General features: G+C 43.4%; 1 protein-coding gene and 2 long non-coding RNA genes across 5 annotated transcripts in view; 2 read left to right on the top strand and 1 right to left on the bottom strand.

The window, feature by feature from the left end:
- Positions 1 to 23,309, top strand: part of LOC127672852 (uncharacterized) — a 61,414-nt gene that overhangs the window by 7,991 nt on the left and 30,114 nt on the right. The window contains exon 2 of the long non-coding RNA XR_007975032.1: positions 7,691 to 7,780. This is a non-coding gene — a long non-coding RNA (uncharacterized LOC127672852). The remainder of the gene's footprint in view (positions 1 to 7,690; positions 7,781 to 23,309) is intronic.
- The window catches only part of LOC127672851 (NXPE family member 3-like), a 73,763-nt gene that overhangs the window by 30,679 nt on the left and 19,775 nt on the right, over positions 1 to 23,309 (bottom strand). For 2 of the 3 annotated variants that reach the window (XM_052168248.1, XM_052168249.1), the window contains 2 exons: positions 11,755 to 11,967; positions 6,703 to 8,219 (listed from right to left, as the gene is read on the bottom strand). The exons of the other annotated variant lie outside the window; for it this stretch is intronic. In XM_052168248.1, coding sequence (XP_052024208.1) covers positions 7,687 to 8,219; positions 11,755 to 11,967 — 746 coding nt within the window. In that variant the 3' untranslated portion in view covers positions 6,703 to 7,686. Of the gene's footprint in view, positions 1 to 6,702; positions 8,220 to 11,754; positions 11,968 to 23,309 lie in introns of those variants that run through there. 3 annotated transcript variants of the gene reach the window in all.
- Positions 14,213 to 19,159, top strand: LOC127672853 (uncharacterized). The gene is made up of 4 exons (XR_007975033.1): positions 14,213 to 14,388; positions 15,535 to 15,644; positions 16,807 to 16,883; positions 18,009 to 19,159. It is a non-coding gene; the product is annotated as an uncharacterized LOC127672853 (long non-coding RNA).

Here is a 23,309-nt window from a genome sequence, read left to right as displayed (position 1 = left end):
CCTGGGCTGTTGTTGGTTGGGAAACTTTTAATGACTGCTTCTATTTCTTTAGGGGTTATGGGACTGTTTATATGGTTTATCTGATCCTAATTTAACATTGGTATTTGGAATCTGTCTAGAAAATTGTTTATTTCATCCAGATTTTCCAGTTTTGTTGGATATAGGTTTTTGAATTAGGGTCTGATGATTTTCTCAATTTCCTTGGTTTCTATTGTTACATCTCCCTTTTCATTTCTGATTTTGTTAATTTGGATACTGTCTCTGTGCCCTCTGGTTAGTCTGGCTAGGGGTTTATCCATCTTGATGATTTTCTCAAAGAACCATATCCTGGTTTTGTTGATTCTTTGTATAGTTCTTTTTGTTTCTACTTGGTTGATTTGAGCCCTGATTATTTCCTGCTGTCTGTTCCTCTTGGGTGTATTTGCTTCTCTTTGTTCTAGGGATTTCAGGTGTGCTGTTAAGCTGCTATTGTACTCTCTCCAGTTTCTTTTTGGAAGCACTCAGAGTTATGAGTTGTCCTCTTAACACTGCTTTTTTATGTCCCATATGCTTGGGTATGTTGTGCCTTTATTTTCATTAAATTCTAAAAAGCCATTAATTTCTTTATTTTTTCCTTGACCAAGGTGTCATTGAGTAGAGCTTTGTTCAGCTTCCATGTGAATGTGGGCTTTCTGTTGTTTTTGTTGCTATTGAAGACCAGCCTTAATCAGTAGTGATAAGATGCATGGGATTATTTCAATCATCTTGTATCTGTTGAGTTCTGTTTTATGACCGACTATATGGTCCATTTTAGAAAAGGTACCATGAGATACTGAGAAGAAGGTATATTCTTTTGATTTAGGATGAAATGTTCTATAGCTATCTGTTAAATCCATTTGGTCCATAACTTCTGTTAGTTTCACTGTGCCTCTGTTTAGTTTGTGTTTCCAAGATCTGTATATTGATGAAAGTGGGGTGTTGACGTCTCCCACTACTATGCTGTGAGGTACGATGTGTGCTTTGACCTTTAGTAAAGTTTCCTTTATGAGTGTGGGTGCCATTGCAGTTGGAGCATAGATGTTCAGAATTAACAGTTATTCTTGGTAGATTTTTTTTCCTTTGATGACAATGAAGTGTCCATCCTTATCCTTTTTTTTTTTTATTACTTTTGGTTGAAAGTCGATTTTATCTGATATTAGAATGGCTACTCCAGCTTGTTTCTTGGGACCATTTGCTTAGAAAATTGTTTCCCAGCTCTTTATTCTGAGGTAGTGTTTGCCTTTGTCACTAAGGTGCATTTCCTCCATGCATGAAAATGCTGGGTCCTGTTTACATATCCAGTTTGTTAGTCTATTTCTTTTTATTGGGGAACTAAGTCCATTAATGTCAAAAGATATTAAGGAATAGTGATTGTTGCTTCCTGGTATTTTTGATGTTATTTTAATATTTGTGTGGCTATCTTCTTTTGGTTTTGTTGAAAGATTACTTTCTTGCTTTTTCTAGGGTGTAGACTCCCTCCTTGTGTTGGAATTTTCCATGTATTGACCTTTGTATGGCTGGATTTGTGGAAAGATACTGTGTAAATTTGGTTTGTCATGGAATATCTTGGTTTCTCCATCTATGGTAATTGAGTTTTGCTATAGTGGTCTGGGCTGGCATTTCTGTTCTCTTAAGGTCTGTATTATATCTGCCCAGGATCTTCTAGCTTTCATAGTTTCTGGTGAGAATTCTGGTGTAATTCTGATAGGTCTGCCTTTATATGTTATTTGACCTTTGTCCCTTGCGGTTTATAATATTCTCTGTTTTGTGTATTTGGTATTTTGACTAATATATGACAGGAAGAATTTCTTTTCTGGCCCAGTCTATTTTGAGTTCTGTAGGCTTCTTGGATGTTTATGGGCATCTCTTGCTTTATGTGTGGGAAGTTTTCTTCTATAATTTTGTTGAAGATATTTACTGGCCCTTTAAGTTGGGGATCTTCACTCTCTTCTATACCTATAATCCTTAGGTTTGGTCTTCTCATTGTGTCCTGGATTTCCTTCATATTTTGGGTTACAAGCTTTTTGCATTTTGCATTTTCTTTGACTGTTGCCTCAGTGTTTTCAATGGTATCTTCTGCACCTGAGATTCTCTCTTCTATCTCTTGTATTCTGTTGGTGATGCTTCCCTCTATGACTCCTGATCTCTTTCCTAGGTTTTCTATCTCTAGGGTTGTCTCCCTTTGTGATTTCTTTATTGATTCTGTTTCCATTTTTAGATTCTGGATTGTTTTGTTTAATTCTTTTATTCTTTATTTGTGGTTTCCCATAATTCTTTAAGGAATTTTTGTGTTTCTTCTTTAAGGGCTTCTATCTATTTACTTGTGTTCTCCTGTATTACTTTAAGGGAGTTATTTATGTCCTCTATCATCATCATGAGAAGTGATTTTAAATCAATCTTTCTTTTCTGGTGGGTTGGGGTGTCCAGGGCTCTCTGTGGTGGGAGAACTGGGTTCTGATGACGCCAAGTAGCCTTGGTTTATGTTGCTTATGTTCTTGTCCTTGCCTCTCCTCACCTGGTTATCTCTGGTGTTATCAGGTCTTGCTGTTTCTGATTGTGGCTAGTCCCTCCTGCAGGCCTCTGTGTCAATATTCCTGGGAGACCAGTTCTCCCCAGGAGGACTTTGGGTATGGAGAGCACAGGGTCAGTGGTGGGTCCTGTGGCACAGGATCAGCTCCGGAACAAAGGGAAACCAGAAGGCTCCTGTCCCAGTCAGCTCCACAGTTCCTGTGTCCTGAGGGTTTGAGGCAGGTCACTCTGAGCAGAAGTAGTGGTCTTACTTGTGTTCACAGGTTTGTCCACACTCCTGGGAGGCTAGCTCTCTCCTGACTGTATTGGGGTATGGTGCTCTGTGGCACAGGATCAGCTCTGATTGCTGTGGCACAGGTTCAACTCTGGGCACAAACCTCACCTTATTGTTTTTAAGACAGTTTCTATCTGTGTAGCCCTGGGTGACCTGGAGCAGATTAAATATGGCTAACCTCAAATTCACAGAGAACTACCTGCCTTCTTTACCTCCCAGATCATGGGAGATGTGAAACATGACACTCAGCTATTTTTATTTCTCAATTATGTGTATTCTTATGTGTGTCTCTGTGTGGATATTTGCAAGTGAGGACAAGTGTCTGGAGATGCCATTCAGGGGATGGTGGAATTCTTTGGAGATGAAGTTATAGGTTGTGGGGGTCCCTATAACTAGCAGAAGAGAAACAATCCAGGTGAGGTAGGAAGGAAACGAGTTTCAGCTGGTCTTAGTCAACAAGTGCTGGGCCTAACTGCTGGAGTCTGACAGCAGATGACTTACTTTAGCCATAATTAAACACAACACAATTTTGAGAAAGAATGTCCTGATGACAATCACCTCAGCTCCTAATTAAGACATGAGCACACGGAAGCTCTTTACAGAGCAATATGGCTTCTTTCTTAAAGATGGACTCTGCTGACTTAGAAACAATGCCTGAGACAAGGGTCTAGGGAGAATGACTGGGGGAAACACACATCTTGAGGGAGTGAGGACTGGACTGGCCCCGAGACAGCACAGAAAGCAAGGGACCAATCACCAGGCTGTAAAGGGCATCCTTCTGAGCATTCTGGGAGGAAGACAGGCAGACATCTAAGTGACAAGCCTGTGTCACTTCTTGGCTTCTCCAGGCTTGTCTGTGTACACAAGGACCTCTTGCCCTCTACAAGAGGTGGCTGTGAACCATCTGATGTGTGTGATGGGAAACGAACTCAGGTCCTCTGCAAGCACTCTTATCCCCCAGCCATGACATTAAGGATATTCTAACATCAGAATGGAGAATGGGAAATGTGTTACGCTGGGGGAGGGGTTATGCCTATATTTCCACAGGAAAAGTTGTGGGTTCCTTCCAAGTTGATAAAAATCAGACATGACAAAGGGAGACCTCCTGAAGACCTTGGCAACAGAGAAGAAAAGGGAGACTAACACAATCAACAAAATAGGTGATGTAGATGTGGTGATGCTTATGTGTCTGTATATGGAGAGAGCTCTGGAACTGGCTGGAAATAAAATGTCTATATGCACCTAATAACACTTATTGGGTATAAATGTCTCATAACTCGTTATTACAACCTGTCCTTTATGAGGGCAAGAATGCGATGTTACATTGCAGGTTGACTATGTGATCAAACTAACCCGAGGAAAGGCAGTTGTCTTTCTTTATTGATCTTCATTGACCAAACTGTGCACCCTGCACTCTCCATGTGAATGTCTTTACAGAACTACATGTTGCTTTTAAGTTATATATACTGCAGAATAAAAGAAGAGAAAGACAGCCCTGAAAAGATTCACACTCTGGGATCCTGAGATTCTGGGACCTTCCATTCCAGCTTCTCGTTTAACTCTACTTCAACTACATCAAAGCTGCTGCTTTTAAAGACTTGCTTCCAGAACTTTTCCAGAACAGCTAGCTTGCTTGCCTGTCCAGCCTTTCAGACTGTCATGGTCAGGATGTCAGCTAAGCAATGAACTTTCTCAGCACATAGTGACCAGAAGGCAAATGATGCCAGCTAACGTTCCTTTGACAAAGTCAATTTTCGCATTTCCCTTTGGCCTCCAGATGGGAATTCTTTGCCCCAATTCAGCTGGAAGCAGACAAAAGAAGATCATCATCCTGGCCCCTTATGCTGGAGTGGATGGTTCTGGTTATCTTAGGAATCATAGATATGTTGTCATTTAAGGGATACTTTACACATGTAGCTTTGGACACGGAGGGAACTAGAGAGCTTAAACTCAGGAATTCTACCTTTCCTTTCCTCTTCTCTATCCTTCCTTCTTAGGTAAAAGGGAAGGGGGCAGAAAAGAAAGGGGGTATATAGTAACATCATAGAAATTATAGAAATAGCCGGGCAGTGGTGGCACAGGCCTGTAATCCCAGCACTCTGGGAGGCAGAGGCAGGTGGATTTTTGAGTTTCAGGTCAGCCTGGTCTACAGAGTAAGTTCCAGGACAGACAGAGCTACACAGACAAACCCTGTTTCCCAAAAACCTAATCCAAAAAAACCAAGGAAAAAAAATTATAGAAATAGGCAAAGAGGGACAGGTTAGCAAATATACTCTTAAGCAAAACGTTACATCTTATATTGGTAGAAATTTTTATACTTGATACAACATTAAATTATAATCTCTTATATCGGTACAGAATTTATTTGATATAAATTTAAGGTATTCATTAGTATGAATTTCTTATTGATATAAAATTGGGATTAATAATGTTACTCTCATATAGTCATTGTGCCTATATAATGTATTTAAGAATACAAGGCTTAGCCAGACAGTGGTGGCACATGCCTTTAATCCCAGCACTTGGGAGGCAGAGGCAGGTGAATTTCTGAGTTCAGGGCCAGCCTGGTCTTCAGAGTGAGTTCCAGGACAGCCAGGGCTACACAGAGAAACCCTGTCTCAGAAAAACAAAAACAAAAACAAAAACAAAAAACAACAACAACAAAAGAATACAAGGCTTAGACCCAGTCCTTCTATAACTGCTATTATAAACTGTTTTTAGATTAAGGGCCAGAGAGCAAACTCATGGTTGCGAGTTAATTTAAAGGGTGTTTCTGCAATATTTCAATTAGAAATGACAGAGAGTAGTCAAGGCTTAACAATTCAGAGATGCTTTGGGTAGATAGATGGTCTTCAAAGACATCAGAAGTCCACAGAATATGATGTTTATGGACATTTCTTTATTAAAGATCTTTTGACTGGAGACCTGTCTGCTCCCGACAGCACCCCTTTCTTGGATTTAAAGAAGAAATTGAGCATCAGTGGCGTTGCTCCAGTTGTGGCAAGGCGGCTACTAGGCAAGAATTGACACACTTCATCTACAGACAAAATACTGTCCAAAAAAGGACACACAATGTGGAAGACTGATCATCTCTGCCAATACAGGGTAATCAGTCCTTCAAAATTCTGCACTACAAAGGTCTGTCAGATGTTCCTGAGCCAGAAGGCTGAAGTCTAATGCTCCAAGGTTTTGGTGTATAGGGCCTGTCTAGGTGATCAGCGGTCTCTATAGGTTGGCTACATTTTAGAAGCTGTATTTTGTGCTTCTCATACTTTCAGGTAATATTAGTAACTCTTGAATTTCTGATGGGATTGAAGGGTGGTAGTCTCATAGCTAGCCCAAGCTGTTTAGCATTGAAAAAGATGGTATAGATTTGAGAGGATGGTTTTCAGATGGCTTACAATCTAAAGCCAGGATGTGAGTCGGGGGTAGAGTTATGTCTTTTAAGTTAGGATAGATGAGAGAGGTCCTATTTAATTGATATCAAATGATGAACTGGGTGTGAGATCTATCCAGTACTTTATAAATTACAAAATGGTAATCGTTGTGCTCATTTTATGTCTAAGATAAAAGAGTCTTGGACAGAAAGGGGGAAGTGGTGTGGACAGCCCTGGTCTTGTATTTTGATGCTAATTCCACTCCTGGGAGGGGCTGCAGAGGAGGAGTTAATCACATATACAGTTGCCTTTTGAACCTGCTCCCCACTTAACTTTTCAAATAAAAGCTAGAGCCTGTGATTGGGTAGTAGGTGGGAAGGTGGGGCTGAAAAGTTTTGGGGGGAGAAGGGAGGGGAGGAGAGAGGATCTATGGAGGAGGAGGGAGGAGGAGAGAGGATCTATGGAGGAGGAGGGAGGAGGAGAGAGGATCTATGGAGGAGGAGGGAGGAGGAGAGAGGATCTATGGAGGAGGAGAGAGGATCTATGGAGGAGGGGAGAGGATCTATGGAGGAGGAGAGAGGATCACTAGAGGATGAGAGAGGATCAATAGAGGAGGACAGAGGATCTATGGAGGAGGACAGAGGATCTATGGAGGAGGAGAGAGGATCTATGGAGGAGGACAGAGGATCTATGGAGGAGGAGAGAGGATCTATGGAGGAGGAGAGAGGATCTATGGAGGAGGAGGGAGGATCTATGGAGGAGGAGAGGGGATCTATGGAGGAGTAGAGAGGATCACTAGAGGAGGAGAGAGGATCAATAGAGGAGGAGAGAGGATCTATGGAGGAGGAGAGAGGATCTATGGAGGAGGAGACAGGATCTATGGAGGAGGAGACAGGATCTATGGAGGAGGAGACAGGATCTATGGAGGAGGAGACAGGATCTAGGGAGGAGGAGGTGGAAGGAGAGTGGAGAGAGGCACATGGCTCAGAGAAACCGCAAGTCACATGGGACATCATAGATGGAAGTAGAGTAGTCTAATGGCGGATCTTCCCAAGCTAGGTATGTAACTCATATTCCAATTACTTGAGTTGTCATTTCTTTAGCCCGGCTATTTTGCGTTGGATACTTACCACAACAACTTACAGCTTCATTGGTCACATGACAGTAACAAGAAGTCTTTTTGTGTCACAGGAGAGCCATCTCCTTCCTCTTGGGCACACATGGAGAGCATCTGTACATATATGTGTACATATCCTACACACAACCCCTTACATTCAAAAAGAGAAAACTATGCAAAACATGGCCTCCTTTGTATAAAACTATATTCTCCCTGTTGTACATAGAGAATAGTATAAAATATGGAACCAAAGTGTCATAGTTGGGCAGCCATTGATAGCTTCAGCCTTCTGTCATTGGGAGTCCATTTTTTTTGGTGGCCACACTCAGGCTCTCCATCCATCCATTCAGCCTCAGATCCCTCAGGAGCACTCAGGTGGGACAGATGAAGGACAGAAATAATTCCACTTCATTACGAACAATAAGCTCCTTTGGGTGGATGCTGTCTGGTACATCCAGGCTGGAGGTCATTTCCCACGCATCCACAAAGGCCACTCGGAGACCAGCGAAGGCGGCGCGGAGCAAGCGGTTCACCTGCAGTGTGATCCAGTCACTGCCATACACAGATTTGTAGCCAGTATTGGCCAGTTTGATGACAACCAGAGTTCTGGGTTCCCGGTCCAGCAGGGCCTTTACAGCTGCCCGGATCCCTGCCAGTCTTCGTGCAAAGATGGAGGGAGGGAATGTGGTAAAGTGGGCTCCCATGCCCAGCACCACCACTGTGTAGGGTCCCCCAGCCAGGCCGTGTAGTTCTCTGGCCACAGAGTGCAGGGAGGCCACTGGGGTGTGGCGAGAACGCAGGGGCCAGCTGTGGGCCCTCCAGTGCAGCACTGTCCCCTGAGTTGTCTCCACGGCCATCAGGGGACCTGCCTGATAAGTGACATGTAGATCAACTGGCTTCAGGGCTGTTGGGAGGAGGAGAGAGAAGGTTTTAACTTAGGGAACCAAGCAGGATGGCTCAGGCAGGAAGGGCTCTTGCTGCCAGCACTCATAACTTGAATTTGATCCCCTGCGATTCATATGGTAGAAGAATCAGCTCTTGCACATGGTCCTTTTAACTTCTTGCACATGATAGTATGTGACCCTGAGCACACACACACAGATAAATAAATAAATGTAATAAAAATTTTTAATAATGAATTAACACAGGACTCTGAAACATTCCCTTTTACAATCATATGTTTGTTTGTTTATTTGCTTGTTTCTTGACACAGGTCTTACCATGTAGCCCTGGCTGGCTTGAAACTCACTATACAAACCAGGCTGTCGTCAAAGTCATGCATCTGCTTGCCTCTGTTTCCCTTTTTGGTATTAAAGCTGTGCAGCACTACACTGTGTTTCAAAAACAAAGTATTTTTCGAGACAGGCTCTCATGTGGTAGCCCAAGCTGGTCTCACAATCATGTATACTAAAGATTATCTTAAGCTCCTGTCCCTTCTCTCTCTGCTTTCCTTTGCTGGGATCACAGGTATACACCACCTACATAAGTTTTCACCTTATTTTTTAAAAGACAGTTTTGCCGCGGTGGCCCAGTGATGTCTGTAAAAATGATATTTTACAGACATAGGCGGAAAAGAAATGCCTCCTGGGAATAACGGAACTCTTTGGAAGCTGTGGAAGCTGATAATCTCACCTGGCAATTTACTGTACTCTCTTACTTTCTGGCTATTTAAGATGGGCCCTTAGTTCTCAAGCAGCAGTTTTCCCTGACTTCCTCCTTTTCTCTCTTTACTGGGATTCCTAAGGCCTGGCTGATAATCCGGTCTTTGAAGTCAACTCACTGACCCGCCAAACCCCCTCTTCAGAATTGCAATGCCTTGCTTCATAGTTGTTTACATAATTACTACCTTCCAACCACAAGCAGGTTTTTATGGCTGTGTGTATGTGTATGAGGATGGCTCTGGCACTCTGGTACTGAAAGCATTGATTTACTCAGGAAGTTTTGTTTCACAAGATAGAAGGCTAAATGTTAGATAAGGATTTCTTACAAGAACTTGTTAAGACCTAGGTGGTATAAGAAACTTCAAACTCTTTGAAGGTTTGCTGTAAACTATGAGTAACTCTGTATTCTAATCAGGAAGTTTGATGGCATCTGTAAATTGATCTTCTGTATCTGTTACTTGAGAAACTTTGTTGCATTTCCTTGTACCAAATGGCTATGATAATTGTGCCTGCCTCACTGGCTACATCTTTTGAAATGGTAATACCAACTCTTCCTGTATAAAAATCCTTGCCTTAGAGCTCCAAAATACATTCATTTCAAACCACCTCTGTGTGTGTATGGTTTATTCTGTCTGTCATCTCAGCCAGACCTGTGCCTTCCTGAACCAGAGGACCCTGGTTATCCCACAGCAGACCCATGGTCTGTAACACAGTTTCTCTCTGTGTAGCCCTTGCTGACCTGGAATAGATTAGATCAGGCTAGCCTCAAATTCACAGAGAGCTACCTATCTCTTTGCCTCCCAGATCCTGGGAGATGTGAGACTCCACAGTCAGATAATTCTATTTCTCAATTATGTGTATTCTTATGTGTGTCTCTGTGTGGATATTTGCAAGGGAGGGCAGGTGTCTAGAGATGCCACAAGGGGATGGTAGAATTCCCTGGAGCTGGAGTTGTGGGGGTCCCTGCAAGCATCACAGCCAGAAGAGAAACAATCCCCATGAGGTAAGAAGGAAACAAGATTCAGCTGGTCTTAGTCAACAAGTGCTGGGCCTAACTGCTGGAGTCTGACAGCAGCTGACTTACTTTAGCCATAATTAAACACAACACAATTTTGAGAAAGAATGTCCTGATGACAATCACCTCAGCCCCTCATTAAGACATGAGCACATGGCAGCTCTTTACAAAGCAGTATGGCTTCTTCCTTAAAGATGGACTCTGCTGACTTAGAAACAATGCCTGAGACAAGGGTCTAGGGAGAACGACTGAGGGAAACACACATCTTGAGGGAGTGAGGATTGGCCTGGCCCTGAGACAGCACAGAAAGCAAGGGACCAATCACCAGGCTGTAAAGGGCATCTTTCCCCAGCATTCTGGGGGGAAGGCAGGCAGACATCTTTGAAGTGACAAGCCTGTGTCACTTCCTAGCTTCTCCAGGCTTGTCTGTGTGCACAAGGACCTCTTGTCCTCTACAAGAGGTGACTGTGAACCATCTGATGTGTGTGGTGGGACCCAATCTCAGGTCCTCTGCAAGCACTCATATCCTCCAGCCATGTCTCCAGCTCTGAACGCTATACATTTCTGTCTGTTATTCACACCTCTGTCTTCTTTTTCCTTTCTTCTCTCCCTCTGCCATTTTTAAGGGAGGGAGGGAGAAAGGGTCTCACTGCCCATGCTGGTTGAGGATGGTCCTGGACTCATGATCTTCCGGCCTTCACCTGCTGAGATTACAGTCAAGCAACATCATGTCCCATTTTACAATATGTTTTCCCCCTTGTCCTCTTCCCTGGCCTCCCTTCCTTTCCCTCCCCTCCTCGCCTTCCTTCCTTCCTTGCCCTCTTCCTTCCTTCCTTCCTTCCTTCCTTCCTTCCTTCCTTCCTTCCTTCCTTCCTTCCTTTTTATTGTAGTATCAGTCTGTGTGTTCATAACATATGTGTGTGCTGTGTATTGATGACATCTGCATACAAGTGTGGGCATGTGTTTACTGTGTGTGTGTTGTGTGTGTGTGTGTGTGTTGATAACACATGCATATGCAGAGGTCAATTTTTGAGTCAGTTCTCTCCCTTCACTATGTGGCTTCCAGGGATGGGACTCGGGTCCCCTGGAACTCAGGTCTCCTGCCTGGCATAGCAAATGCTTTACCCACCGAGATCTTTATCTGGCCTCTAAATATCTTTTTTTTTCTTTTTTTTTTTTTTTTTTACCATATTTACCTTGTGAGGGATCCAATCATGTCTCTCTTGGGTTTTTGTCTAACATCTGGCTGTTTCCTGAGTCTCATTCTATGCTAAGCGTTCTTTAGAGCACTGTCTAATGTTTCTCCATAGCCTGAACTGCAACATGGGAAAACCAAACTGATTTTCTCTTCACAAATTATTCTCTACCTCCTCAGCCTCCCCTACCCCACAACAGGCAATGATCATCTTGAGACTGACTTTCAGATGTTTATCTTGTCATTGTTTTTGTTTTGAGACAAGGTCTTAAGAAACCCAAGCTAGTCTCAAAGTTATTGTGCCAGGAAGACTCTGACCTCATCAGCTTCCACATCCGTTTGTGCCACCGAGAACAGTTTGTCTTTTTGTCTTTTTTTCTCTTTCCTTTTTTCCTCTTTCCTTTGACCTCTCTCTCGCTCCCCCCCCCCTGTCTCTCTCTCTCTCTCCCTTTGATTTTTAGGAGGGTTTCAGTATGTAGCCCTGGCTGTGGAGGCTAGCTCTAACATCACTTTAGGCCTCTCCATCAGGAGTCCCCACTGCCCCTCCTCTCCCCTCAGGGTCACTCACAGGGCACTGTGTCTCGCAGATACTCCCACCACTGCCGAAGTGTGGAATCCCCCATCATGTAGACAATGCGGCCAGCCAGGCAGTTCCGGATGCTGTCCACAGTGGGGAAAGAGCGGCTAGAACAGAATGTTGAGTGCCATCTGTCTTGGTGGTAGAAGCCGGAGGGTTTTGGAGACAGGTGACCAGGGTGGCATGGGGGTCTTGAGGGCAAGGCTACAGGGGAGAGAAAAATGGAGTAGATTAAATTAAAAACACACATACACAAAAATAAATAAATAAATAAATAAACACACAACATGAAATTTTATAAAATGACAGTGTTCTTTACAAATTTTCGTAAATTAATTTTTTACACATTTGTGTGTGTGTGTGTGTGTGTGTGTGTGTATGTGTGTGTGTGTGTGTGTGTGTACCACAGCACACATGTGGTATCCAGAGGACACATGTGGTACCCAGAGGACAGCCTTTGGGAGGCAGATCTTCCCTTTACTGTGTATGTCCAGGGTGTGTGTGTGTGTGTGTGTGTACCACAGCACACATGTGGTACCCACATTACATGTGTGGTATCCAGAGGACAGCCTTTGGGAGGCAGATCTTCCCTTTAATGTCCAGGGTTTGAAGTCATCAGCCTTGGCAGCAAGCTCCTTTTCCCAATGAGCCATCTTGACAGTCCAATCAGGCATTCTTCTATAGAGCCTGTGAGGTTCGTGTGTGTGTGTGTGTGTGTGTGTGTGTGTGTGTGTGTGTGTGTGTGTTTGAAAACATCTTATGTACCTCATAACCTTCCCATGGAAGTGAGAATGGTCCTGTCTTCCTTATTCTCCTGCCTTTACCTCGAGAGTGCAGGGACTCCAGGTGTGGATCTACGCACTCTGGAGGTAGCATTGTTCATATCTCCACTTATTTATGAGGACAATGAGGACCTAGAATAGTAAGTGTAGTGGCTATTCCCGGTTGTCAACTTGAGTATATCAGGAATGAACTCTGACCTGGATCTCGGCATGGAGATATTGAGGCATAGTGGCTATGAATCCCAGAAGTCTAAGACAGGAAGATCTGTGAGTTCAAGGTCATCTGGGACAAAGCAAGTCCCAGATCCAGGCATGTTGGCACACACCTTTAATCTGGACCACATCGTTTGCTGGAGACCGACATATTGGAAGAAGGAAGATTTACCTTCTTGCCTTGTGGGACTGTGTAATTGCTAGATCCTTGGACTTCCATTCACAACTACTGCTGACCATTGTTGGGAGTTGGACTACAGACTATAAGTCATCAACAGATTCCCTTACTATATAGAAACTACCCATAAGTTCTGTGACTCTAGAGTGTATCCTTCCCCCAGCCTTGAGTGGGCTAATGAGACCTTGTTTACCACAGTAGCCTAGCCCAAGTGGGTGGAGTCTTCAGAACAGGTGGAAGACTCCTGTTTACCACATCCACCGTATTCCTCAGAAACAAGACTGCCTGCTGAGCTTGTTTTGAAACAAGAAGTTGGCTGAAACTGAAGGGAGTTGGGACTTTTCAGAATCCGTAGTTGAGGCAGCAAGCAGACTAGAGCCAGGGCATGCTGGACAAGCTTGTAGCAAGGTTGTGGTTGAGCCATTCCACAGACAGACTGGCCATAAAAGTTAAGGGGCATGCCTGGGAAAACTCCTATGGCTCATACACTATCTGGACTGGAGTCTCCTGTCTCCTGTCCCTTAGATGCAGTTTAAAATGACCTTCCTGCTAACAAAAATAAACTGCCCTCCTACATTGCTGACGGCCCGATCTGCACGTATGCCAAAAAAACCTACCCTGCATGCCAGAATCCCCCGCCAACGTTTGAACCAGCAAATCATGTGTAACCGTGCCAACACCCCCTGACACCCCCCTGACTTTTCCTATATAAACCCCTAACTTTTGAGCCTCAGGGTCGACTCCTCTGTCTCCTGTGTGAGATACGTGTCGATCCAGAGCTCTGATAATAAACTACCTCATGCGTTTGCATCAAGTCGGTCTCTCACGTTTCCTTGGGTGTACACTATTCTGAGAATGGAGTCGGGGTCTCCCCAAATGGAAGTCCTACGTTTGGTGGCCCGTACCGTACGGGGAAAGCTCCAAGGTGAGAGACAGTCAGGGGGGCTGACTGTGGTTTTCTGGAATGAAGGGGGCGGAGCCTTTCTGAGAGCTTTGGTTTTGCTTGCAAGCTTCTGGGGCCCGGAGAGCCTGTCTGGTGCTGTGTGTTCAGCTGCTAGAGTTGAGACCGAGGGGGTCTGGAGGAAGCTGGACCTTAGGGAGAGCTGAAAAAGGCTTTCCTCCCTGCAGTGTGTGCAGGAGCACCTGGTGTCTGAAACTGGGCCCCTCTGGGAGCAAATTATGTGATTTTCCTTGCTCTGTGTTCTTGAATCAAGAGGCCTGACTGTGGCAAGGTCAGGCTGTCTGTCTATGTGGTGTTGTTTTGTATTATGTTTTGTGTTCTTGGACTTAGAAGGACGATAATATTTTGACCTTGACTGAAAAACAACTTTCTCAAGCCTGCCAAAATCAGGTCATGTGACTCAGAACAACTCAGAACAAAAGGACAGACAAAATATTTAGACTCTGACACTCCCTGGAAAATAAGCCTTAACAAGAAGCTCAATGTGGCAGGTGCGAGTATTATGGTACATTAAGTTGGTACAGATGGCTTATTTCTTTTATTTTAACTTGTTTAAATTATTATGATCAATATGATGTTAAACTTTGTGGTTATATTGTTCCTCTGGGAGAGAGGTCAAAATAAGAGAGACCTCCAAAAGACTAGATTCTAAAATATTAAATAAAAAACCTGTCTTTGTGATACTAAAATCTTGTTTTGAGATTTACATTACAGAAAATAGCACTCCGCTTCATATCAACATCCATGTTCAGATTGAAGAAACGTTCTTTCTAGAGAATATAAAAATGGTCAGATTTAAAACGGGGAGAAAATAAAATTAATTTCATTTAATAATAATCTTTATAATTGTTATTAAGTTTAAGGCATAAGTTCTTATTTGATACAGGTTTTATTTTGATACAAAATCAAGGTTTTCATTGGTATAAATACTAAATTTGAAAGTACAGGATTTACACCCAGTTCTTTGTTATTATTACCGAGCTGAGATGTTTAAGCCTGTGAGTTTAGGGCCAAATAGAATTTAAGGCTCTGGGTTTATTGTTAGGGTGTTTTCTAGGTTTTAATCAGAAATAGCTAAAGACAGTTTAACAGACAACAGTCCATATTACTTTATATAGATAGTTGGTTTTCAAAAATGTCAAAAATCCATGGAATATGATGTTTAAAAGCTATGTTAAGCTTTCTATATATTTTTAGTTAATATTGGTCACTCTTAGATTTCTGATGGTATTGAAGACTGTTAGTCTCACAGACAGCCCAAGCTGTTTAATCCTGACAAAGCTGATATAGATTTAAATAAATGATTTTCAGGTAACATAAAACTTTAAGCCAGGACATGAGTCAATTCTTACAATGTTAATTTTTAAGTGTTAATTCTGACAGTCTTTTAAGATAATACAGATAAAAAGGTTCAGTTTAATTGACAGGGATGATAAACTAAGTGTTATGTCTATCTAATAGTTTATAATTTACAAAATGATAATAATTATGCTCAATTGATATTTAGAGAGGACCACAGAGTGGAGCAGGAGAGGACCTGAGACCACCTATCCTGATACCATGGTAGCTCTCTCACTAAGGGAATATTTCCCAAGAGACTAATTACTCTCTTTGAGACTGTTTTATTTGTAATACAGGAAGCCAAGAAGATTACCCCCTCAGACAAAGGGTAAGAGGCACCTGAAAGACCAACACCAGACTCCATTGGCAGGTCTCAAGGGCATGGCAGCCCACAAATTTGACCAAGGTATGTAAGGTTAAGCAGGGACCAGATGAGTCACCTGCAGCTTTTCTAGAGCAGCTCATAGAGGCATTCTGTCCATATACATGCTATGAATCCGGGGCAAGGACTATAAAGCTATTATATTATGACAATGGCTTTTACAGACCGGGCTAATAGAGATATCGGGAAAAAGCTTCAGAGGCTAGAGGGATTTGGTACAGGTTGCTGAGAAGGACTCTGAATGTGGAGGGGGCATAGTGAAGGGATAGAACCTTTAGAAGATGGTCTTTGAAGATAGAGTCTAGTAAAAGTGGGGACACGTGACGAGCAGTTTGGAGGCAAATAGAAGAGCTAGTTTGCTCCTTCAGCTACAGTTCCTTGCTTTAAAAATAAAAAGTCTATAGAAATATTTAGTACAGTTTGCTGAGACAGGGAGACAGAGAAATAGAAAGAACGGGGAAAAAAAAAAAGAAAAAAAGAAAATGACAGAGAAAAAAGCCACAGAGGATCCTGGCTATAATAGTTAGAAAAAGCAGAAAAGGGAGACAGAAAAGGACCAGTGTGCATACTATAAGGAGAGAGGCCACTGAGCCAGAGTGTGCCCTAAGAGATAGAAGCCGGGCGCAGGAATTCCCAGGTCTTGAGAAAAGTGCACCCAAATGGTAAACCCAGGTGTTAGCCCTGGGTGGAGACAATGACTAGGGGAGATGGGGTTTTCTGACCTCCTTCCCCAACCCAAGAAAACTGTGGGAATAAAAGAGAAACCCACTCAGTTCTTGGTGGACACAGGGGCTCAACACTTGGTCTTTCAAGCCAATGGCGCTATTTCCAAGAAAAGATCTTGTGTCCAAGAAGCCACTGGCACCGAAATGTATTCATGGACTACCCGAAGAACAGTGGGCCTAGGGATGGGATGGGTAGCCCATTCATTTAGGGTCACCCCAGGCTGTTCCTACTCTCTGTTGGAGTAAGACATACTCTCCAAAACGGGAGGGGGGAAGATATGCTTCCTGCCCAATGGGCTGCAATTAACTGACCCAAAAAGAGAGACTGACCCCTGCTGAAAGTCGCTACAGACAGGAGCAGTTTTCTCCATGATGGACAGAGATAAGCAGGTGCTGCTGTGGTGGACAATACAAATGTCATCTGGGTAAAAGAATCTTTACCCCCTGACATGTCAACACAGAAAGTGGAGTTCATTGCCCTCACCAAGACCTTGGAACTTAGAACCAGCAAGAAAATCAACAGCCATATGGATAACAGGTATGCCTTTGCCACAGCCCACATTCACAGGGATATATGCCAAAAGGACTGCTTGCATCAGAGGAAACCAACAGGAAGTCTTGGACTTCTTAGATGTCCCAATGAAGCCAGCCACTGTGAATATTCACTGCCCAGGACATCCAAAGGGAAAAGACTAAATGGGCAATAACCAGGCAGAGCAAATGGCTCCAGGAATGGATATACAGGAGCCTATACTAGTTATGGGTCTGTAAGAGACAGCCACTGGGAAATAGAACAAAATTAAGAAAGAGCCTCACTTAAAAAAGACTGAGATTGCTAATTACCCTACCAACTATTGCCAAGAGAAGGTGCACACAAGAAGGGAGAACTACACTGCCTAGAAAGTAAGCCAAAAACTCACTAGGCCAAATGTGCAGATAGACTCATTTAGGGGATTAATAACCTTGTCCTGGCAGTTAAGGGATCAAACGTATATATTTATGACTCAGGTTTTAGGCTAGAGAGATAATAGAACAATGTAAGATATGCCAGCAAGTAAATACTTATACAGTAAAGAATAAACAGGACAAAAGACCTAGAAGAAAACAGCTGCCAAGGTTAGAAGAAATTTTCCCAAGTTTCAGAGTGCCCAAGGTAATTGGATCAGATAATGGTTCTGTTTTTGTTTCTAAAGTAAGTCAGACATTGACAGAGATATTGGGGACTAATTGGAAACATTATTGGACATACTGTCCCCAGGGCTCAAGACAGGTTGAGAAAGTTAACAAAATCCTATTTGAGACCTTAACTAAATTGACCTTGGAGACTGGCTCAGGCTGGGTGGTGCCTCTCCCCTTGTTTCTGAACCTAGAATCGTTCTGAATCTCTCCGGACCTAGCCCCTACCATTTTAACCTGACCCCCCTGGAGATCCTCTTTGATACCCCAACTCCTTTGGTGTCCACTGGGCCCTCCCAGGAGGTGTCCCAGGCATGCCAGAGACTCTTCACTGCTTCCAGATAGGTGATTGGATCTATATAAAAAGGCTTCAGGAACAGTTGCTGAAACCCTGATGAAAAAACCCTCACCAAATTGACCACAGAGATGGTGTTAATGATTAGATAGCTCTCCTACCCTTTGTGCTCTCCAGGCTTTTGTTCTCTAGGCTCAAGGTGCTCGAGTGGGTGAGGCAGCGAGCACAGAAGCAGCTCCGGGAGGCCTACTCAGGAGGAGACTTGGAAGTCCCACACCGTTTCCAAGTTGGAGATCAGTCTATGTTAGACGCCACTGAGCAAAATACCTTGAGACTTGGTGAAAAGGCCCTTATCTTGTACTCTTGACCATCCTGCTTTCTGCTTTGATGAGACCCTTTGTAATTTTACTCCCTTTGCTTACAATTGGAACCTTTGTAATTAACCAGTTAATAGTTTTTATTAGAGAATATATAAGTGCTGTACAGATTCTTATGCTATGCCAACAATATCAGAGATTAAGGCAGGACAATCCAAAATATATAAAGTCAGAGATTTAATTCTATAGTTCTAAGATTAGAACTCCTAACAAAAAAAGAAGAGGGGAAATGAATGGAGTTGGGACTTTTCAGAATCCATAGTTGAGGCAGCAAGCAGACTAGAGCCAGGGCATGCGGGACAAGCTTGAAGCAAGGTTGTAGTTGAGCCATTCCACAAACAGACCGGCCATAAAAGATAAGGGGCACGCCTGGGAAAACTCCTATGGGTCCTCCACTATCTGGACTGGAGTCTCCTGTCTCCTGTCCTTGGATGCAGTTTAAAATGACCTTCCTGCTAACAAAATAAACCGCCCTCCTACTTTGCTGACGGTCCGATCTGCACATATGCCAAAAAACCCAGCCTGCATGCCAGAATCCCCCGCCAGTGTTTGAATCAGCAAATCATGTGTAACCGTGCCAACACCCCTGACAACCCCCATGACTTTTCCTATATAAACCCCTAACTTTTGAGCCTCAGGGTCGACTCCACTGTCTCCTGTGTGAGATACGTGTCGGCCCAGAGCTCTGATAATAAACTACCTCATGCGTTTGCATCAAGTCGGTCTCTCACATTTCCTTGGGTGTATGCTATCCCGAGAATGGAGTGGGGGTCTCCCCAAAAGGAGGTCCTACAAAACAAAGCATGGATCTTTCCCTATATAAACATAGACTGACAATTAAACTTTGAGCCTTGGTCAGAACTCTTGTCTTGCCTTCATCCTTCTCTCACTCCCCCACCTTAATTCCAGTCTCCCATTTCGTCCAGATTTTCCAATTTTGTGGAGCATAAGCTTCTGTAGTAGGAGCTGATGATTTTTTGAATTTCCACAGTTTCTGTTGTTATGTCTCCCTTTTCATTTCTAATGTTATTAATTTGGGTACTGCCTCTGTGCCCTCTGGTTAGTCCAGCTAAGGTTTTATCTATCTTGCTGATTTTTCTCAAAGAACCAGCTCCTAGTTTTGTTGATTCTTTGTATAGTTCTTTTTAGTTTCTATTTGGTTGATTTCAGCCCTGAGTTTGATGATTTCCTGCCATCTACTCCTCTTGGGTGTATTTGCTTCTTTTTGTTCTAGAGCTTTCAGGTGTGCTGTCAAGCTGCTAGTGTATGCTCTCCCCAGTTTCTCTTTGGAGACACTCAGAGCTATGAGTTTTCCTCTTAGCCATGCTTTCATTGTGTCCCATGAGAAAATGATGTGCCTTCATTTTCATTAAATTCTAAAAAGTCTTTAATTTCTTTATTTCTTCCTTGACCGAGTTAACATTGAGTAGAGCATTGTTCAGCTTCCATGTGTATGTGTGTTTTCCGTTGTTTTTGTTTGAATGTAAGACCAGCCTTAGACCATGATTCTCCTCTGTGTGCCCCATTCCTCTGCACTGCAGATGTGGGCCTCTGTGCACGGCTACTTTACACAGCTCTGGCTAGTCAGTTCAGGGCGTCAGGTTTGTCTCGCTTTTACCTGTCACAAAACTTGCGTTTCCCCAACTTGTTCTAAGATTTACTTTCATTGACATATGTAGTTCTGGTTCGAGTCATTTAACATGAGAACTGTTTTCCATTATATTAATGTGTCAACATTTTATTTCTCTTTCTTTTGTCCATAACATTTCAGTTGTTTCTGAATTTTCACCGTAGAAACAGCTAATACTGGGTCTTAAAAAAATAAAAAGATTTGCTTACTTGGTGTTACATGTATGAGTGTTTTGCTTGAATGGTTATATGTGCACCACATACACACTTGGTGTCTGCAGTGATCAGACGAGGGCATTGCATGAATCTTCTGAAAGTGGAGTTACAGATGGTGATAAACCACCATGGGGATGCTGGGAATTGAACCCAGGTCCTCTGCAAAAGCAACAAGTAGTCTTAACCACTGAGCCATCTCTTCAGCCCCAAGACTTTATCTTAGCTGATCTATCTGAATCTGATGATTTGGGCCTGCCAAAATGGATCAGTTGGTAAAAGTACTTGCCACCAAATCAGAGGACCTCAGTTCAGTCTCCAGGAAACTCCAGGATCTACATGATGGAAGCAGAGAACTGGCTCTCACGGAATTGTTCTCTGAGCTCCACACAAGTGCCCCACCCCCAAGGATGTACAACTAAATACACAAATGTAATTAAAAAAAAAAAAAAAGAATACGATGGTTTCTGTGGAAAAGATATCTGGAACAGATATTCTGGTGAATATCTGTTGCTAAGTGGCAAGGTTGGATCTCCCCTCCTCCCATCTGTCAACTGAGCCTGGGGCTGGAGAGATGACTCAGCAGTTAAGACTCCCTTTGCAGAGGACCTGAGTTCAATTCCCAGCCCCTACAGCAGGTGGCTCAACTTGCCTATAATGCCAGCTATAAGAGCCTCTGACAATACTGAATCCCTGGCTTCCACAGGCACCTGTGCTCACAGGCACATATAGAATATAACACAAACACATAATTAAAATAACAAAAATAGAAAGAAACTAAAGGTCTTTTTGTCGTTGTTTGTTTGTTTGTTGTTTTGTTTTCAGACAGGTTTGTTTGTTTGTTTGTTTTCTGTGTAGCCCTGGCTGTACTGGAACTCATTCAGTAGATCAGTCTGGTCTCAAACACAGATTTGCCTGTCTCTGCCTCCTGAGTGGTGGGATTAAAAGTGTGTGCCCAGCGAGAAACCAATACTTTTATTGTGCACTCAGGAAACAGAGGCAAGTAGATGTTAGTGAGTTCCAGGCTAGCCTGATCTATATATTGAGTTCCAGGCTAACCAGAGCTACACAATGAAACCATGTCTCAAAGTAAAATAATAAAACAATAAAATAAAATAAAATAAAATAAAATAAAATAAAATAAAATAGGTGTGCAGAAGGTAATGGTAGAGGTAGGTGGTGAAGGGAGCAGCTTGTACGAATAACCCTAAATAAGCTGATTTCCTCAACAAGCTAAAGTTGCTTTAGTTCTTTTGTTTTTAGCACAGTCCAGGCCAGCCTCGAACTCTCTTTGTAGCTAAGAATGAGCATCAACCCTCTTCTGATTTTCCCTCCTGCACCACCCAAGTGCTGTGATTATAGGCATGTGCTCCTACATCATACCCCTACCTCTGCAGTCCCAGGGTCCAACCAGGCTCTGTGTGTGCTGGGCCCCAGCCTATTTAATTACACTGTGCTCTGTCCCTGATGCTCCAGTACCAAGGTAGGCGTTTCTATTACATCCTTTTTATTTTCCTGTTTTTGTTTATTTGTTAAAATCCTAGAAAGTTACTTTGGTCACATTTTATAAAAGTATTTTAGTATTGCCAAGGGAGGAGTTGGAGGGAGGACTGGAGGAGCTGAAGGGGTTTGCAGCCCATGGGAAGAATGATAATGTTGGCCAATCAACCCCCCCTCCCCCAAGGGCTTCCAAAGAGTAAGCCATTAACCAAGGGGTGCACCAAATTCCAGCTGCATTTGTGGTGGAAGAAAGCCTTGTCGGGCATTGGTGGGAGGAGAGGTCCTTGGTTCTATGAAGGCTCGATAGATGCCCCAGTGTGAGGAAATCAAGGGGGGGGGGTAGGTAGAAGTGGATTGGGTAGAGGGGCATCTTCATAGAGGGAGGGGGAGGGAGGATGGATTGGGGTTTTCTTGGGGGGAAGCAGGAAAGGGAATAACATTTGTTATGTAAATAAACATATTTATTTGTAAAATAAATAAATGTTATTTATTTTATTGAATAAATATATTCAATTAAAAAAAATCCCAGCCTCTCTTTCAGGTAAACCCAGTTCACCCATGGCCGCTGATGGCTACACTAGGAAACCCTGACTAATACAGAAAGTAATTTACCATGACCAAGAGCAATCATGATGGCCCAGAAGTGGTAGGGATGGCATTCTGGGCCTGTGCAGTTAGACAAGTACTCTGCCGTTACGTCCTATCACCAGCCTATAAAGTGGGTTTTCAAAAGAACAGTCAAAGACAGGGCTAGCATTTGAACCCAGGAAGTATGCTGTTACAGTCCCGGTACTAACCACTGTACCACACTTCCCTGACAGGACAGAGGCTAACGTTCTGGAATAAAAGCCATCTGAGGACTGGGGAGATGACTCAGTGGGTTGTACAGTTGAAAGAACTTAAGTTTGTCCCCTAGAACATGTGCAAAAGCAGGATGTGGTGTGTCTAGAACCCCAGCTCTTCGGGAGTTAGAGATGGCAGAACCTAGAGCCTCAATGACAGGCCAGCTTAGATGAACAACAATGTCCAGGCTCAGGGAGAGACTTTGTCTCCTAAACCAAAAAGGACCTTTATGTGTCCCAATGTTTACTGTTCCAGAGTTGAGGTGGCGCCTGGAGCCCTTCCTCCATCCTGGGGCTGACAGCTGTGGCCATAGATGATCCTTTCCTGGGAGGAGTGGTCACCCATGGGTGGAAACGACTCAAGTACTTCCCTCAGTGACTGTGCATTTGGGACTTAGAGGATGCTAGGGGTTGGGGTGGCTGAACTTCAGCCCAGAGCTTTCAAGAGGGTGGACACAAGTCACAGGGCTGAACACTTGGATCCTTGGGCCTGAGGATCTAGAGCCCACCTGGCCTCCTCTAGGGGCGCTGTATCAGGTATATTCAGGGACAGAGCCTAAAGCAACTGGTACATTCCAATTCCACCCTGTGCCCAGTGTCCTTTAGTTGTTAAGCAGAGTTTCTACAAAGACTTCATTCTTTTTGCATGTGTGCATGTGTGTGTTTTCTTTTTTTTTTTTTTTCTTTTTTCTTTTTTCTTTTTTTGGTTTTTTCGAGACAGGGTTTCTCTGTGTAGCCCTGGTTGTCCTGGAACTCACTCTGTAGACCAGGCTGGCCTTGAACTGAGAAATCCGCCTGCCTCTGCCTCCCAAGTGCTGAGAGTGTGTTTTCAAGTGGACTCTCAAGGACTACCCTGGTTCCAGCTCTGTCTGTTGCTGGGAAGGTTCCTGTAGATCCTCTCTGCCTCCCCCTTTAGTCTCATCTTTGGGTTG

This window comes from Apodemus sylvaticus, chromosome 22, assembly GCF_947179515.1.
Source record: "Apodemus sylvaticus chromosome 22, mApoSyl1.1, whole genome shotgun sequence".
Classification (NCBI taxonomy): domain Eukaryota; kingdom Metazoa; phylum Chordata; class Mammalia; order Rodentia; family Muridae; genus Apodemus; species Apodemus sylvaticus.
The sequence above is the reverse complement of the archived record's forward strand: the minus strand, read 5'-3'. Positions and strand labels throughout refer to the sequence as shown.